General features: G+C 35.2%; 1 protein-coding gene across 1 annotated transcript; it reads right to left on the reverse strand.

Moving 5' to 3' along the window:
- Positions 1-10,372: 10,372 nt before the first annotated feature.
- LOC129870185 (E3 ubiquitin-protein ligase MBR1-like) lies at positions 10,373-13,055 on the reverse strand. Its single transcript, XM_055944846.1, has 4 exons — positions 12,783-13,055; positions 10,850-10,915; positions 10,610-10,744; positions 10,373-10,510 (listed from the first exon to the last, which is right to left on the reverse strand). Exons 1-4 carry the CDS (start codon positions 13,053-13,055, stop codon positions 10,373-10,375), a joined length of 612 nt encoding a protein of 203 aa, XP_055800821.1.
- Between the last annotated feature and the right edge of the window lie 609 nt (positions 13,056-13,664).

The raw sequence follows: 13,664 nt of genomic DNA on the forward strand, positions 1-13,664 counted from the left end.
GTAGTAGACTTATAATAACCCTTCCTGATATACATCCATTCTATCAAATCGCTGTAAAAATTCTGATCTCAATTAGCACAAAATCATCCCCATCACTCACTATGTAACTCATTCTTTCACGACGAACTTCACGGTCTGTAGTCTCTGAGGGCAATGCTCACAACATAGTCATTCCCCTAATTATACCATTCTCAATTGTAGAACCACTTCAAATATCAGGTAGACCAAACAAGCGTCATTCTCGATGCTTAACCACTATCCAGAAATATAAGACGTTCATATAATCCTCCAAACCATTGTTCCTCTTTCTATACTATATCCTCAAATTACATTATTGAACCATAACCTTACTTACTCTTTCAAAATTGTCGTGCATTATAAATCTCACCATACACCCTTTCCATAAATTTATTACTTCTACCTCCAAATTAGACCTAGACCACGTGATGACCTTTCAACTACACGCACATAAAATCAGGCAAGAGTCACCACTATATGTGAGAGAACAGAGTGGGGCAATAGAAAAGAGATCGGATCAAGGACGCACGATAGAGAATCAAAAGGTGAAGATATTTCCTAAAAGTCTTCATAGCATCTCAAAGATAAGTACAGATGTCTCCGTACTGATCCTCAAGACTCTACTTAGACTCGGCTTGTATACACATGAGACCTATGAACCTGGGGCTCTGATACCATCTTTGTCACGACCCAAATCCGGGTGTGATGGCACTCATCTCAATCAATCGAGATAAGTCATCCTAATACCCAACGAAAAGTAGATACGGAAGAAAAAGAAAAGAATCAAAATTTAACTTAAGCGAAAACACATAGAAGAAGCTCAACATCCCCCCAAGATTGGTTATCACGTGTACAAGCCACTAATTTATTATCGAAGTACGAAAAAAAATACAGTCACAATGTCTTTGTCTCTAGAATAGGACTAAAACATAAGAAACGAGCAAGAGGTATCCGCTAAATAGATGTAACAGCTACCTCGACACTCGGAATAATAGCCTCGGATGTAGTAGAAAATGGTATAAGATCAAGCAGGTCCGGGCTCACAACCTACACAAGTGTGGAAGCAAGGGGTGAGTACCAAACAACATGGTACTCAGCAAGTGGATAACCAAAACTAAGCAAAGCTTAATAGATACAAGTACTTCTATCCTCCCAACCGAACCTCCTTAACTACAACCTGCATAAAATCAGCTCAACTCTACACTTGTACAATAACAACAACAATATAGTCCACGAATACTCATCAATAATCTCATCAATGAATCATATCAAGTCAACATATACATCGCAATATAGGGGTAAACACAAATTCACAAATAATCAGAAAGGTGCAATGCAATGCAATGAAATGATGCATGTCTGTCCTATTGGTACACATCCGCTGAATCACAGTCCGGAACCCATGGGGGACATTTCTGTCCATGTAACCTGCTACGAAGCGTGTGGCCCGCCTCCTCAATATATATATCTTACCACGGAGCGTGTGGCCCGACCCCTTTGTTTAATAATACCTACCACAGAGCATGTGGCCCGACCCCTTTGTTTCATAATACCTGCCACGGAGCGTGTGGCCCGACCCCTTTTATTTCATATCATTTTTAGTCTCAACACAATATGTAAGAACCAATGCAATCAATTCATGTTCATATAATTCACGATAAAAACATGACAACAACAATAATTTTTCCTATCTCACATCAACATAGTCATTTCACATGTCCAAAATCACAACATATCAATTCCACCAATACATGTCATTAGATCACTATTTTATACCCCTCATCTCCATTTTTTAAGGTCAATCATACAGTTAATAATCCAGTCCAATTCTCATTACTTCCTAGTATATATGACACGGAAATACAAGCATCTATACGCTTAAACTGAGGTTTAGAAATTCACTTGCCTCAAAAAAATCAAGCAATTATTCCGAGACCTGAGCCTTCCCCTTTCGTTGGGTTTCCGAATCAATGTAATCTAATCAAATAAATAACCACAATAAGATTTCGAAACTAACAACACCCATATAAATTATAATAATTTGTTAAATCTCCAGCCTAGGGTTAAACCTTAAGTCCTCCAAATAACCTAAATCTAATGATATTTATATAATACAATACTCCTAATATTTAATTACTTATACCAATATATATCAAAATGTGGATTATATATGATAACATATCAGAAACCCTAACATCGAGATCGAACTTGCATGAACATTTCCACTCATCCGGGACTTTCACATCATGACAACAAGATATGGCCAGGGGAAAAGATGGAAACAAATTATATTTAAGTTCAGGACTTTTAGGAGAGACCAGAACAATCCGAGCTTTTCCATCAGTTCATGCTGCATCCCTATTTATACTATCATAGTACTTTATGAATAATTTCCTTTGCCACCCATCCTTATCACCTTATTGGCCAATCAACTCCTAACATTAGTCATCAATATGTAGGAATTGTCATTCAAACTTATCTTTAAACAATACATTACCTATCATGCTATATACTACTTCACAAAACAATAAAATAATCATAATAGGATTTCATCAAATACATATATATCTAATTAGCTGTAGAAATTCTAGGATTAGGCATTGGTTTCTCTTACCTTAACTGAAGTGCGGCGAGAGCTTCCCGTCGTCGTCTGCAAGGTAGGTTTTTATTTTCTTTTTTGTTTTCTTTTTTTTCTTTTCCAAATTAATTATGTACTAAAAATGACATATCCTACTACCCTATTTTATCAAATATAGGAAAAGTGGTATAAGTATTAAATAAATTAACACTTTAGCCCACTAATTAAATTAATTCTCTAAAATTATCCCTCGACAAATTAATCGAAGTTACTGAAAGGTCCAAATTTCTAATTCAAATTTACGGAGAGAGTATTTTATGGAAGAGAGATGACTCATTCTCAAAATGACCAAACGGGTCATTATACTTATGACCCCTAAACACATATAACACACTTCAAATACTTAGGAATTAATCCTAACTCATGTGTAGAATTACAAGTCCTCTGGTCCGAGTCTACCCACACGTGAAGAAATGTTCGAGTCTTTGCGAAAACAATTACGGGGTGTCACAATTGATGAGGATGTTGTGTGATGAAGTGGATTGGAGTCTAATGTGATTATGTAACATGTGATTTGCATAATTTGATTTTATTGGAGTCTTATGAACATTTGGAAAATAAAGGATCTTTGGAGAAGGAGTTTTAAATAAAGGATTTGTGAACATTTTTGCATAAACTATTTATACACTATTTTTGAGTTTAAAGAATGATTATTTTCATGTATGATTTAAAAAGAGTTTAAGCGTGAGTTGAGTTTCAGAAGTCTTTTAATTATTTTTTTAAACACGAGTATTTTGAGTATAAATGAGTTGAGCATTTTTACTTTAAAATGTCGATTGTTGAGATTGAGTTGAGATTGTATAAATTTTAAAGAGAAGAGTTTGATGATTTGAGATGAGTCGATTTGAAAGAAGGTCCAATGAGGCCAGATTTCATTTGAGTTTTGAAAAGAGTCCAATGAGACTAAATGAGTTGATTTGAAAAGAGTCCACTAAGACTAAATGAGTATTTTGAGTATTTTACTCACTTGATAGATATGAGCATATTGAGTCTTGGGAGGAGTATTGAGAACACCGAATTGGGTAAGAGTATAGTACATACTCGAACCAATAAACTACGTCGCCAAACGTAGGAGGGGATTGAACCGTTAAAGTCGGATGCTTCCCATGGGATCGAACCGTTAAAGTTGGATGTTTCTCATTTTATTGTCCTGACATGATAGGACTTGATTGGTTATGGATCCATGATTGGTTGATTCGTTCATACCCTGGCAAAGTATGGACGGACGTGACAACAACGTCGGATTGTTGTACTATCACTCGCTCATATGGTGATAGTTGTCGGTTAGAGAAACTCCTAATTGAATGGATTGTGCTTGATATGATTGGCTTGATTGTGATTGTAGATAATTGAGTTGAATTGTAAAACATTGCATAGTTTAATTTGTATATTTATTGAGTTGAGTCCTTTGAGTTGATTGTTGAGTTGATGGTATATGATCGGATTGGGTTAGATGAATTGTGATTGGATTGTACATGATTTGGTTGGATATGTGATAGGATTGGATTAGACGATATGTGATTAACTTCGAGTTAACGATATATGATTGGATTGGATCGGATGATATATGATTGAATTGGATTAAATGATTTAATTGAATTGTATCGAACATGATTAGACTGGATTGGATGGTTTATGTTTGGTCTCTGCCTAACTGTGTTCTTACTTTAGACTTATGACACTTTGATTGAGTGTCCCTTATCTTTCTGATTTGAGATATTTGAACCAACGTTATTCTTCCTTGAGGTATGTTTTATTCTGCCATATTAAATATGTAACACCCCCCAAAATTTCTCCCTAAGATTCAGACCTTTCTTGTATTCGGGTAGGGTTGAACTCTATTATTGTGAAGTATATGCATGAGTTAAAATGAGTCTCTAAGTAATTGAAGAGTGGTGGAGGTGATGCGGTGTCACAAAGGACCCCTAGGACCAAGCTAAGTCCAAAAGGTTTGTCGTGGCTAAGTTTTAGGATGAGTTCGTATAAGGGGTCAACTTCTAACAACTCTATATTTTGAAAGACGACAATCTGGGTAGCCCACAACCTATTAAATTAAAGTTCGTCGAGTCTTCTTTCCAACGCCACAAAGAATATAATTTTTGGAGTTCGGAGTCAAAAGATATGATGATCCTAAGACGAACTAGCACGGCAGGAATTTCAGGCCTGGGTTGCAACTGTTGGATATCTGGGCTTGGCGCCGCAGTGGCGCAATATGCCACTATCGCGCCAGGAACAAGCCTCAGTAGTTTGGCCCCTGGCGCGGTGCGCCACTACGAGGTGTGCAGGGTTTTCAAGCCTATTTTCCCAGAACCCAGAAAACTTGGGCTTGGCGCTGTAAGGGCGCGATGCGCCACTATCGCGCTAGGAACAAGCCTCAGTAGTTTGGTCCTTGGCGCGACTCGCCACTAAAAGATGTGCAGGTTTTTAGCCTATTCGACTTGGCGCCACAGTGGTGCGACGCGGCACTATCGCGCCAAGAGTGTTTTTGGCCTATATTCCAGATTTTAGAGAAAGGACAATTTGGGAATTTTCCCAAATTATATATACACAAGCCTTGAACGTTTTTGGACCATATTTTCAGCCTCTCTCTCTCTGAAAGCCCTAGCAAATTTCCCTCTCCTCTTCTTCTTCTCCAAATCCTTCTCCAACAAGAAGTTCCTCCAAGAGCTTCAAGATTCAAGCTTCCCATTGAAGACCCAACATCAAGGTTTTCTTCAAGTCTTCTCTAAGGTATGTAAGTCTACTCAAAATATGGGTTGAGTCCACCCATGTGCCCTACACTTTCTTTGAGGTTAAAGTTTCATAAGAATGGATTTCTTGGTAGGTTTATGTTCAAATGAGTCTTATCACTTATTTAATTAATGTCTATTATGTTGATGTTGTTGAACTAAGAAATTCTTAAAATCTTCTTGTTAGAATGAGTCGATGGAGATGGGTTGTTAAACATGCTTTATTTATTTTCTTGATTATGTGGATTATGACCAAAATGCTAATTTCCTTAAATATGTTGTTTATCTTGAATTGTTTAATTAAAACCTTGGAGTTGTGATGAGTCCCAAAAGATTTGTTAAACGAATAGAGGAATGATTGGATAGATTTGTATGTTGTTATAAATGCATATTTAATCTACTCTTGAAAAATATGATTGGGATTGATCGGATTGTATGATTGAGAGAGGTTTGATTGTGATAGAGTTGATGAGTTGACAAGGTTGTAAATGAGACTTGTCGATATGATTTGATTGAGTTGATTGGATGGAGTTTTATGAGCATTGAGTCTTGAGAGGAGTATCGAGCACCGAATTGGGAAAGAGTATAGTCCATACTCAAGCCCAATAACTACATCGCCAAACGTATGAGGGGATTGAATCGTTAAAGTCGGATGCTTCCCCAAATTTCTTGTCCTGACATTATAGGACTTGGTTGGTTGGATCCATGATTGGTTGATTCGTTCATACCCTGGCAAAGTATGAACGGACGCAGCAACAACGTCGGTTTGTTGTACTTTCACTAGCTCATAAGTGATGGTTGTCGGATAAAAGAAACTCTCATATAGGTCTTGATAGTACTCTGAGTCAGATTGAGTTGAATTGTATGTGATTTGGTCCCTTCTAAACTATATTATTGCTTTGACTTAGGACGCTTGTTGAGTTATACTTCTTTCTGAGTTGAGATTCCTGAGTTAATTTTGTTCTTTCTAATGTTTTTTCAGTCGGCCATTTTACATACTCGTACATTTCATGTACTGACGCCATTTGGCCTGCACCATTTCATGATGCAGAGACAGGTACTAAAGATCATCAACCGGTGCACCATTGAATATCCACACACTCCAGTTAGTTGGTGAGTCCTTCTAGTTTCCGAGGATGTTGAGTTTCTTGTATAGTTTTTTGTTGTTTCCTTTACTTTGATTGTTGGTAGCCATGGGCTTGTCATTGGCACCTCCTAGATTGTTGATAGAGGTTTCATAGACCGGAGTGTAGAAATGTTGATTGTTCTTTGGAGTAGTTCTTCTATATCTGTTTGTTGATTTGACAGTTATTTGGCCTTTGGCCCTAAATTATGAATAGTACTTCATTGATTGAGTCTTTCGCTGAGAGAATGTGTTTAAATGAATGTGTGGCTAGACTAGGTGGTTCGTTTGGAGGCCAAAAATGGCTTTCGAGTGCCGGCCATGCCTAGGGTACCCTCCCGGGGCATGACAACATACTCGTACATTCCACATACTGACGTCCATTTAGATCTGCATCATTTCATGATGCAGAGACAGGTTTAAGAGATCATCAATAGGAGCACCATTGAGGATCTATTCACACTTAGCGTATTGGTGAGTCCTCCCCTACATTCGAAGGACACCGCCTATGTTATTCTTGCGTCGAGTTAGACCTTTCATTTTGATTTGAGGTAGCCATGAACATGTCATTGGCACCAATTAGATAGTAGTGATAGAGGCTTCATAGACTAGATAGTGATGGATCGATTGAGAATTTTCTTTCCTTGAATTATTCTTGTCAAACTATTTTAAATGACAAATATTGGAGTTGATTTGTTGGTCCATGACCTTTATTCTTAGAGTTAGAGTGATGATTTGAGTTGCCCGCTAAATTATTTCTTTATTTTAAACTTTCCGCTGATTGATTGATAGTGAATGGATGTGTGATTGGACCAAGTGGTTCGCTTGGGGACCAGCAATGGTCTTCGAGTGCCGGTCACGTCTAGGGTAACCTCTCGGGGCATGACACCGGCATTGGTGCCACCAATTTATATATAACGGCTCGAGTAAAGTAAACACATAAGGACAGTTTATTATCACCGATAATCAGATAACTCAATTAATATAGATAGCAATGCAATGCCGTATGATTGTCACGACCCGATTTCTCAGGTGATGATGGCGCCTATTATGACCGACTAGTATGCAATCCGACCCATATCTCGAAACTGCGAATAATGGAATGTCAGGGTAGAAAATCAACATTTCAATCTAAAAACATCAATGAAATAACAGGAACACTAATGAACGACAAAAGTAACCCAAAAATATATACAAATAAAAGATTCCTCGCAGATTCTAGAAGTCACGTGTACAGAGCTACTACAAAAAGAGTACAAGTCCTAAAAGTGTCGTGTCCTGGGCCTTTCCTCCTAATAGCTTGAAATTACCTTGGATCTCCTTTTATGACACTCTCTTAAGATTAAGGCCTTGTCCCAAAAACACCATTGTTTGCTGGAAATCCTCTGTACCTAGAACATTAAAATTGAACACTAATGGCAGCTTTATTACTATAAATGAAAGTGCTGGAATTGGCGGAGTGTTGAGAGATAATAGAGGTGATTTCGTCATGGCATTTTTATGTCCTCTTCGATGTGCAAGTAATCTAGAGACAGAAGCAATGGCTGCTAAACACGGGATGATCATTTTTTGTCAGAAAAACCACTCTAATTTCATACCAGAGTTGGACTCGCTAGCTATTGTGAAGATGATTAATGAAGGAAAATGCTGCAATTTCAGCCTGACCTGATCATAGAAGAGTTACAACAATTGAAGAAACAAGCTAATGTCAAGGTGGACCATAGTTTTAGAGAGGCCAATGAGGTAGCAGACCATTTAGCCAAATTTGCAGTTAACGGTCAGATTGAATCCTTATATGACTCCTATCAACAACTTCCGGTGGGAGCTAAAGTTCCATTCCAATTGGACAAGAGTCAAATGCCTTCTATAAGGACTAAATACAATAAGGCAAAATTTTTTGTTAGCTAGTCATATATGTAGTCTTTTTTGCGAGGCGTTGAATGTCTAATTTCTAGCTTTACCTCCCCTCTTTTGAAGGATAAAGTTGTGCTTATCCATGTGTTGTAATCGGAGGGTAATGCCAAGTTTTCTTGTAAACTTTCTTCCTGTTTTATAACACCCCAAACGATCTGGAAAAACTTATAAAGAAAATGAAAAAAAAACAAAGAGAGGATACTTCAAGAGCATGTAGAGGCGGAGGTGCAACAAAGCATTTAGGCTTTGGGGCAACAAAGTGATGATCGGTTTAAGTCTATGGAGGAGCCATGGTCTCGCATGCTGAGTTTAATATTTTTAGACTTTAGTTACTTGGATTCTCGAAGTGTTGTTTTTAATCTTGTCAAACTTTTCTTAGTTGGATGTTTTGTATGTTTTAAATATTTTAATTTGTTAACTATTGCTTATTGACGTTGTGTTTTTGCATGTATCAACTTCTTGCTTCTAAATTATAAATTTAAGGGAAAAAAGGTACAAATATACACTTTAACTTTGCGATATAGAGCAGATATATATATCCCTCATTAAAAAAGTGGTGCAACTATACTCTGGCCTTTTAACAAATGGTGTATATGTATACTATCATCGTATAGTAAATGGTGCATATTTATATATGCTTTTCGTTAACAGACAAAATTTTTAGAAAAAACCTAAAATTAATTTATTTTTTTTAATTTCAAAAATGTCACATTACATCACCTATTTCCATTATCCTTCCAGAAACTAAAACAGTCACACTTTTATTTAGAACTGACCAAACCTATTTTATGACTAAGTAGAAGAGGGAGATTGGATTTATTTATTTTTTTTGCATTTGAATCTTGTATGAATGGGTAAAAAAAATGAGTGAGGTTATTTTTGAAAAATATATGATAGTTATTTTTGAAAAATATATGATAATTTTTAAATTAAAAAAAAACTAGTTTAAAGATTACTCTAATTCAGTAATATATGTATGTTAACAAAAATGATAAATATGCATCATTTGTTTGATAAATCTATCTATGCACCATTTTGTTCTAAGGCCTCATTTGTTTGCACTTAATGTAGGTATGGATTTGAATGGTTCCGACATTAGACCATTAAGTGCATTTATTTTTATTAAGATTTAAGCATTTAAGTAGGGTATTTTTTGTGTAAGAAACTTAACTCAACGGACATTTTGCATAATTTTTCCTTTAAACAATCTTGAACCCCACCTATATTTGCACTAGTTTAGACAGCCCTAATACATAAGAAGATCGCAGATCATGTCAATCTTCTTGTATTGATGTTCCAGCAATGGGATATGTATATTTTAATTGACATTGTCAATTCAGGTTATTTGAGCCTTGCACCTCCGCTAAACACTTTTATAATTAAAAATAATAATCACTACAGTAGAATAGTGGTAATTAACTATCATGTTCGACGCTACTGTTGTCCCTTTCATTCTAGGGCACGGACTAAGTGAGAACATTTTGCCATTTTCTCGTTAATATCCCCGATTTTCATTTACGATGGTTTGGAACGACAATTACTTTTTCTAATTGCTGGTGTTTTAATTGAATGGAATGCTTTCATAAGAGTTCGGAATAAATTGGGACTATTCAGAGTTGATAATCAAGAGGTATTCAAAACTTACAATAACTATCGATTACGGATCAAATTTGCTTGATATCAACCACTCAAACCAACATGAGTACTAACTTATGCTGAATTTCAAAGTCTGGATAAAACTTAGTATCATCGAAAAAGCAAGAAAGCACATCAAACTTACTAAAGCAGAAAAACTAAAAGACCATTGTTTTCCTCAAACTTAAAATGGTTCCTTATTTTTAGGTTTAACTCAACTTTCTTTAGCTTAATGATGCCACTCCACTAGTTAGTCCACCCAACCCAAAGTTTAACTGATTGTTGCAGCTACACGAGCATGGCATGCATAGATTGTCAGGTTAGAATAGCCAACGCATCCCTCTTGCAAATAGGGCAAGAGTTCTTGAGCTTGATCCACTCTTTAATACAATCAACATGATATACATGGCTACAATCGATTTCTGCGAGTTCATCCCTGTCGCAATAGTCATCCTAAGACAAACATGACCCCAAAAAAGAGTAGGTCAGAACCAAACTTAAATAAGCTTTAAGACTCAGGGGGTGGGAGTTCTGAAATTAGATGCTACTTACCAAGCAGATGGAACAACACTCCTTGTTGTCCAGACATGTTGACTTGGGCGACTCGTATTTATGGAGCTTAATGCTTAAATCAAAAGCTCTAACTCTCAATCCAATATTTATACGCTTGTGGTGTTCAAATAAGGCCTAAAAGATAAAACACCAAGTGGCAGGATATTATATACATCCATACAAAAGAAAGATCCAAGTATGTTGTATTGAAGCTAAATTATTTTGTTTTCAAAGCATTACCTGATAAGACATATTCTCCCTATTAAGATTTTGCCCGTCATCTTCTTCCAAGTCACTTTCTCCTTCCTGAAATATTGAACTAACTTAAGAGCATGCTGATTGAATAACAAAAATCACATGACAAATATATAAGAGTAGAACTTAGTGCTAGTACAGAAATAAACGTGTGCACGTGAAATGAATCTCAACTAAGAAGTGACGCCATTCTAATTCATGTTTTAACATGCCCTTTCTTTGAGAAGAAAGCTAATCTCAATGGGGCAGATTGCTAATTTCGTCTAAGATTTATTATTTTCAGTTAAGTAATACTCAATATTTTTCTTTGGAATAATTTAAAATTTATGTACATAAAAAAAACAATACTATTTATATAAAAAGGAAGTGCATAACCTGGTGGGAACATGCCCATAAAAAGTATAACAATTAATTTTTTATGAATTAATCATACATAAATATCAAATAAGGTAAAAATAGAAAAAAACATCAAAAAAGGAAAAACTTACAAGTTCCCAAGACTTTAAGCACATCAACTAATACATAAGTTTATAATTAGTGCAACTCAACAAGGATTTTTTTTATGAAGGTGTTGCATTAAAGGCATCAAGAAGATGAAAATAAGTACAAGATAATCTTAGTTAACTCCTAATACAAAAACTTTCTAGTCTAGAATAGGGAGTTCACCACGACCAAGAAGGATAGCTGCTAATAGGGCTATTCATGGTTATGGTTAAAAAAATATATCGAACCGTAATCAGAATCAAACCGATTAAAATAATTGATATTTGGTTTGATTTGTTTAGGTTTAGTTTTAAATTTTGATAGCCGATACTATTTTGATTTGGTTTTGGTTTTAGTTTTACTAAAAAAATCGCAAAAATAACCAAACCGAATCGAGAAATCATATATATATTTTATAATTATTTATATACATTCATACATAAAATATAAATATTTTGTTAAATTTTAATTAACTTAAGTCTTTAACTTTACCATTTTCTCATGCCCAACACTTAAATTTTGGTATATAATTTTCTTGTAACCCCTCCCCCGGGTAGTTCCTGAATTGTTGAACTTGGGGTTATTTTTTTGCTATAAAAATTTGATCTTTTGATCTTTAGTGTAAAATGACTTTAGTATTGGTTAAATAAATCACGTTTTTCGTGTAATAATAAATTCAGTATTGCATAAATGAATCCATAGTAGCTTTCCTATGAATTCTTCATATACTAGTTGTTTGTGTCTATCAAGATGCGTATGACCTCAACAAAGTTATTATTTTCCAACCAAAAATCCCCAAAATTGAACAAAACCGACGGTTATTTTTTTATTTTGTTTGGTTTTAGTAATTTTAAAATTGATTAAATTGATTTGATTTTGATTTTAACAATTAATCGATCTATACCGAACCATGAACACTCCTAGCTGCTAAGTCATAGTAAGGGAGCTAATAAAATCTATAAATGGGAATAATATCGTTTTTAGGGAAAAGGTTGCTCCAACTGAAAAGACTCATCAAACACTTATTATAATTTCAGGTTACTGTTGTGAGTTGAAATACTATCAAAATATCTGACAATTTTTGAAAATATTCTCAATTGAATATAACTCAACAAGAAATTATTTTAAAATAACAATAAAAGTTTTCTGAGTAAGCTTCTTTTTTTCTAAGCAACAAACATCTAAAGTATTTATAAGCAACATACAATTTGATTGATAAGATATGACAAAAAAAACAAAGCAACTGAATAGGGTATCCTTTGAAAACATTGGATGGGGAGGGCGGGGAGGGCGAGAGTTCTCAAATACAGGGGAGATTAGCGAAAATATATTTTAGTGAAAGTATTTGTTATCTGTAAATTCTTTTCCAAAATTAATATCAAGAATAAGCCCAAAATTTTGTTAAGCCAGAGATGGATAAATAATATGGAACAACCTTGGTAAAGTGAAGAAACTTAACTGGAATCATGGTTTGTGTAGATGAGTTGACCACATCTGTCATTCTCTCTCCACTAGCATTAGAAGAAAAAAGAGCACGATATCTATGAACATGTTCTTGGTAGGCTGTCTGGCGTTCCTCAATTTGGGACAGGATACTACCAATAATACTTTCAGTCGTGCTTCCATCTCTTGGCATATTAGTAGGGGTTGAACTAGTAGCAACATTAATAGTTCCATTGGAGGTTGAGTTAGCTTTGTTGCTCTCCATCTGAGGTGCAACGAAAAATAATTTGTTACATGTTAGAATGATTGGTTCAGATTATGATATCCTCTTTTAACATGAAAAAACTTAAGTGTACAGAAAGCACATGACACATATACAAGCAGATAACGGTTAGCACAAATAAAGAACACTTGTGTTACACTAGAAGATCTTTACAGTAACATGTTGAAAACTCTAATGTATATTATCATCTATAGAGATAATATTGTTACATGTTAACTTATTTCTCACTACCATATGGAAATTACTTTCACACTGCACAAGATTTTAAGTACATCTAGAGTTAATTGTACTAGTAGTGGATTAGAGTTATTTAATAGATTTTTTAGTAACTTGCTTGGAGCTCAATCATATGGTAGCAAGAAAAATCACTTTCCTCTCTTCACTATCTTGTCCACATATATCCTAGATATATAACTGTAGTAATTCTATGAGAATCGAAAGAACTCGGAGGAAAATAAAGGAATTTAATTTGACAGATATTAAATAACTTATTACTTAGTATCAGATTTCCTTATATCATACTCGAGATTACCTAAAGAAAAAATCAATTCTTAAAGTGTTCAGCCAAGCAAGCCTTCCCCATCCTGCAGC

Source organism: Solanum dulcamara, chromosome 2 (assembly GCF_947179165.1).
Source record: "Solanum dulcamara chromosome 2, daSolDulc1.2, whole genome shotgun sequence".
NCBI classification, from domain to species: domain Eukaryota; kingdom Viridiplantae; phylum Streptophyta; class Magnoliopsida; order Solanales; family Solanaceae; genus Solanum; species Solanum dulcamara.

Excerpts from the sequence above, each read along its gene's own strand:
- LOC129870185 (XM_055944846.1), bottom strand. The coding sequence starts at position 13,055 with ATGGAGAGCAACAAAGCTAACTCAACCTCCAATGGAACTATTAATGTT. Across the intron at positions 10,745-10,849 it reads GGGAGAATATGTCTTATCAG|GCCTTATTTGAACACCACAA; the intron begins GTAATGCTTTGA and ends TTTATCTTTTAG. Across the intron at positions 10,511-10,609 it reads AGTGTTGTTCCATCTGCTTG|GATGACTATTGCGACAGGGA; the intron begins GTAAGTAGCATC and ends TGTTTGTCTTAG.